At 37.8% G+C, this 6000-nt stretch overlaps 1 protein-coding gene across 4 annotated transcripts in view; it reads left to right on the top strand.

Moving 5' to 3' along the window:
* Positions 1–216: 216 nt before the first annotated feature.
* Positions 217–6000, top strand: part of LOC140145917 (pleckstrin homology domain-containing family D member 1-like) — a 116334-nt gene continuing 110550 nt past the window's right edge. For all 4 annotated transcript variants that reach the window (XR_011858149.1, XM_072167640.1, XM_072167639.1 and 1 more), the window contains exon 1: positions 217–652. Coding sequence is in view for 3 of the 4 variants with exons in the window: in XM_072167640.1 (XP_072023741.1) it covers positions 543–652 (110 nt within the window). In the remaining variant the exon portion in view is untranslated. The remainder of the gene's footprint in view (positions 653–6000) is intronic.

Here is a 6000-nt window from a genome sequence, read left to right as displayed (position 1 = left end):
ATTCATGGGCTTGGATAATTGGTCATTGTCCAATCCCATTTGATTTCATTATGTTTGTTGACTCTTCAGACTTGAGCCCAAACTCCCAGAACTGCCTACTTCGAGAAGTCTGACTTCGAGCCTCTCGGTCTAGCCCCCTCATTGTTCTAATTAAGCTAGTGTTATGGTTTTCCCGTACCCGGAAGTAAATTAGCAAATAACGTTCACAATCACAAAGCAATGAACAGCGACCTTCACGCACAGTTGGGTGTTTCAACCCGCTACTCTTTTGTAAACCTCATAGCCAAGTGCATTATTGATTGATTTTGGGCTGATGCACGTGGGTGGTAAAACTAGACACACTTGAAGTCCGTGTTTGTGTCTACGCCAAAATTCAGTCAATTGAAGGTTGTGCAAGTGATTGTGTGCAGTGTCAACGACAACAACGTGCTATTGTAATTTGGCAAAGCAATCGAACCGGATTATTTTATTTTTACCAAGTAGCAATTGTGGAATTATCTAACCCTGGATTTTAATATTATTTGCTGGAGTTTTGGGACAAAATGACGGATATTTTGTATGATGATCTACTGCCTTCTAAGGTGCAGCTGTGGGGAGTTTTATGGAAGAAACCGTTTGGACATAATCCCTATTCAAGTAGATGGACTAAAAGGTAAAATCAATACTACTACATATCATATAGGGTGGCTGAAAATGGGGTCACGAAACTCGACATCGCCTTGCAAAGCATGCATAATATTGCATAAGGGGTGCAATACAACAAACCATAGGCCTACATGTACCTGGATTTTTTTCTCAATTTGACTTTATAAATCCCAATTTACCAAAAGTTATTCCATCCACCCATGTTCCTATAAATAATCACTACCGGTACTTACATGTATATTACTGTCTGTTCAATTAGCTTAGATTCTCGTATTTTTAAGATATTTGAGAAAATAAAGAATTTTGGTCAAAGTCATCAAAGATAAGTGTTAGCACAGCCTTAGACCCAATGTGATTTTAACTTTTCAAATTCCAAAGTTCAATTTAAAACCCCATTTCTTTTCAATTTTGCCTCATTTTAGGCAGTTACTTGGGTCCACCAAAAGGGTTCTAGACCTTTTCACAAATCGAGTGGGACGGTCCATTCTCAACTTAGGGCATAGACCCTATCCAATTTAGCAAAACAATCTGTCTACCAATCTGTCCTGTCATTTCAATTGTAATACCGTTCGGTTATTGGGTAGGATCTATAGGTGACAATGGTTCACCGGTTTTTGTTGCACGAAATTATATGCGCGATTACGTTTTATGCATAACATTATGCTGAGCATTATTTTTTCCCTAAATAATGACATTAAAATTATGGACTTCGTTCTTATTTCAACTGGTTTACAATGTAAATTGAGTTTTGTTTAACATGTTTTATACCATCTTTCCTTTCCAAGAATATCAGCATTCGCTTGACATTTTCATATACAGTGACTTTACAAGAATTGTTTTCTGTAACCTCATTGTTTTAAATAATATTTTCTTGTACAACAGTTCTTTTGTTTCCAAATGTCCTTCACATAGTTTGTATTCAACAAACAAAACGAAATAAAAAAAATAAATTATAGTTTTATAATAGGCCTAGGCCTACACCTTCACAGACCCATTCACACAAAAAATAAATAAATAAATAAATAAATAAATAAATAAATAAATAAATAATACTATTCCGGAAACCCTTAGTTCATCTTCACATTTTTATAACAACGTAATGTTTCAACAGTGGGGTTTCACAAATTAGGCCTACTGACAAATATAGCTATTTAGCTGGACAATACTTCCTGATGCGGATGGTCGAATAAATACTATCTCAGCGCATCTAATTATTATGACTTTCGTCCCCATTGCACTAAATGGATTGATTCAAAAAAGTTTATGGTACCCGATGTTCTACTGCTTTTTATAAAAATATCGCGGGAAAAGACCAAAATTGAAAAGAAATGGGGTTTCAAATTGAACTTTAGAATTTGAAAAGTATAAATCACGTTGGGTCTAAGGCTGTGCTAACACTTTTCTTTGATGACTTTGACCACAATGTTTTATTTTTTCAAATATCTTAAAAATACAAGAATCTAAGCTAATTGAACAGACAGTAGTCTTTTAGAGTCTCTATAGAGGTGGACAAGTGCAATAATCATCATGTGCCCTGGGTGATTGAGGGAGAGAAATCAGAGGAAGTCGATGTCATCTCAGGTGTGCCACAGGGCACAGTTCTTGGCCCCTTGCTGTTTATTTTATTTGTAAATGACATCGGAGAAGAAACATCTTCTACCATCAGATTATTCGCTGATGACGCCCTCATATATAGGCACATTTCATCCAAAGCCGATACAGATGCTCTTCAGGATGATTTAAATAAACTTGTTGACTGGTCCACCAAATGGCAAATGCGATTCAACCCTGCCAAATGCTCCCTTCTTCGTGTTACTAAAATAAGAAAGATCATCAACTCAAGCTACACGATGTTGGGTACTGAGCTGAAATCAACAGACCACCATCCTTATCTTGGAGTGGAGTTGGCATCAAGTATGGACTGGAAGCATCACATTCAAAATGTATCCGGCAAAGCGCAGAGAACTCTAAACTTCCTGCAGAGAAATCTGTACAAGTGCCCTCAGAAGGTCCGGACACAAGCATACACTTCTTTAATTCGCCCGACCCTCGAGTACGCTGCTACAATCTGGGACCCATACCATCAACGGGATATCAACAGCTTAGAAAGAGTCCAGAGAAAGGCCGTCCGGTTCATCACAGGGAATTACCGCAGAAGATCAAGTGTCACTGCTTTGAGAGCCGACTTGGGTTTTCCAACACTACAGCAACGAAGGTTGGCATCAAGACTGACTCTGTTTTACAAGATCCATAACCAGGAAGTCTCTGTCCAAATACCATGTCACTACATACCACAAGACACACCCTCCATCAAAACCAGAAGGACGCATGAGGAGCAGTATAAGATCATCAGAGCAAGAACAGAAGTATACAAGAACAGCTACTTCCCAGCAACCATACCAGTATGGAACAAACTTCCTGCTTCTATAGTGACTTCAACATCAAGCCAAGCGTTCAAAACCAAGATCCAGCAGCTGGTTTCCAGTGATCAATCTGAGCTGTACATGGGCTCAGTTGTTCCAGCAGCTGCGTCACTCAACTAGTCCTGCACCAAGTCTTCACTGTATATAATTTTGCACCCTTCGTCGTGAGTTTTGTGACTTATATCATCGTCATCGGTGGTGGGAGTGATTTTGTGATTTTGTCTGTTCTGCACCGGATGTGAAGTTGCACCGCTGGGCGTGATACCATGTATGGTCTACCCAGAATTTACGTAGAAGTAGAAGTGGTGAATTATAGGGGGAGGGGGGCAAATATTCAGGGGCAATTTGGGAAGGGCAATGTAGGGGGGGGGGGGCAATTTTTGGCACAGATAATTATGTGGGCACCATTTCGGGGAACAAAGGTTATTGTTATGGGGTAGGGCCGGGTATTTTTATTTAGGTATGCGAGGTGAATTCAAATTTGCCATCAAACTGCATCATTTTATATATCAAATTAAAGCCCTTGAGTAAACTAAGCCAAAACTGAAAACCATTTTTTTCATAGCACTTTCCGTAGCAAAGTTACATCTTGTCAAAGATTGAATTTCATCAAAAAGATTAAGCTAGCAAAATTCCCCAAAACGGCATTTCGGGGGTGTTTCTAGATCTTAGTCTCATTATGATAGCAGCTTTTTTAATGGAACTGCTATCAAAATCCTCTAAAATTCCATGTGCGAGTGACTTATCACCATAAAAAATCATATATTTGGGTCAAGTGAAGTATAGAAAACATATTTATGTAGGTTTCCTTCTTGCCAGTTGTTTTAAATTTCTATGTAAATATGCATTGACATTGTCGGCGAATTTGGCTGACTAGCAAATGTGTTAACTAAGGTTTGCCTGGCATACATAATTTATTGGCATCGCAAAAAAGGGGGAGGGGTAAGGGATTTTTGGCAAAAGAGAATGGCACAGCCCTCAAATGCAAACTTTTCTGGACCATGGTGGTCTGGACAATATTTCAAAATGATGAATGCAACCAATAAGGCCAATGAAAGTCGATTTTGAGTTTCCCTCACCCGCCCTCACTTCATTTTCTGACCCTCACTTGAATTCATTATTGTGATTTTCCAAAAAATACCGATAAAAACTGGTTATATTTGCAAAAAAATTATGAATATCCCTTTATTTTTTGTGGAAAAATCAAAATCAAAACATACATTTTGCTGTCAACCTTGCAGACTCTTTTTAATATACTTTTTGAATCTCATTTGGGCTAAACATCCATCTTCAAGTGAGTGAGCGGTAAATAACACATTTTACATGCGTGTTGGTCATATAATGAAAGGCAGAAAAATAATGAATAATGAATAATGAAAAAGTTACCTCACTTGTTTTCAGAAATTATAGGCCAATTTCTAGCCTATAACTAAAATTGGCCATGATGTACGTAATGCATCTTTAAGCGGATCTGGCTAGTGATTGGTCGCCCAGATCTCGCTATTATTTAAATCCTCCGGCACGTGCCATTACCATTAACTACATCGTACTCAACAATCTATGGAATTTGCAGCACGTTTGTGCTGGCGCGAAGCTAGTCAGTGGTGTATGGACATACATTTAGCGCGTCATGTACTACCATGCTTAGTACTTGCGGTTACATTGGATTGATAAACAAACTTTTATGATTGACAGTGTGTTTTAGAGACCAAAGTCCCAGGGTAAAGTTCTGCTTAAAATCCAATGTACATAGTCAAATCTTTGACTCGGACTTTCGCGATCAATGAACTGGTAGATTCCAAAATCAGAATTGTTTAGTGAAGTGAACCATTATAATTATACAAGATATGTTGCATTCAATAACCTTTATTGTCACTAATCATCTAATTATATAAACTCTTTATGACCATTTCACTATTGAACACTTTAATTTTAACATGTTTAATAAACATCAGTATAATTATGAGTTCAACGGAATGCGTTCATCATGATTAAATAATAATAACATATTTTTATCAAAATTCGACTATGGCATAGTCTACCCTACAATGTAATATTAAAGATTTTTGTGCTTTTTAGCCTATTTTTCAAAATGTTTCCCACTTGAAAGTTTCTTTGCCCCCCCCCCCCCTTTGCCTCCCCTCTGAAAAAGTCATGGCTATGCCCCTGCTAACTCTTTATTCAATAGCTTCAGACATTGTGTCTTTTATTTTGTCATGCGGGCAAGTACAAAATGTATGCTTTACTGCTGATGGTACATGTCACTATGAATTGTACCTGGTTCATACATCTAAATTTGGTCTGAAATTAATTTGTTCAGTCTGCACAGGAAATGTATTTTACCGGATTGAAATCAAATTATAAGAAGTTCTCTGTCTTGCTGTGGTACGGACAATGGAGTGAGGCTATTTTAAGTAGGCCTTTGCCTCATTGTGTATACACTACATGCTGCTTTAGAATATCTAACTCATACTAGTTGTATCTACAAAATAAATTATAAACTGCTCAAATAAAGAAAGTCCACAGTCATTTAACCTATCCTACACCAAAACCTGATCTTCTTATGACAATTTGATTGATATGGTCGTGTGCAGAATCTTGTTATCCCCAATTTCTTACCAAATTTGCTACCGAAAACTCAAAGTGACAAAGATTGATACCAGTTTATGGCATTTTGTGCATTTTCAAAAGTTGCAAATCAAAACTATGCACACGGTTGAAATTGCTTAGCGTGGCAATGTGGTAAAGCTTGCTTGCCCACGATGGGCCCCTGTCGACTATCCCAAGTGCGCGCTTTATTCAATTGTTAATTTAAAACGCATGGATTGCTACAGTGCTTTACTGATGAATACTAGGCAACGATGCGATCGATATGACCTAGCGGTTGTTTTGGGCTATATCAATGGTCGTACTCTGTCATTCTCCTCTACAG

The sequence above is a fragment of the Amphiura filiformis genome, chromosome 2 (assembly GCF_039555335.1).
Source record: "Amphiura filiformis chromosome 2, Afil_fr2py, whole genome shotgun sequence".
Classification (NCBI taxonomy): domain Eukaryota; kingdom Metazoa; phylum Echinodermata; class Ophiuroidea; order Amphilepidida; family Amphiuridae; genus Amphiura; species Amphiura filiformis.
Note: the sequence above shows the minus strand (reverse complement) of the source record. Positions and strands in the feature narration are given on the sequence as shown.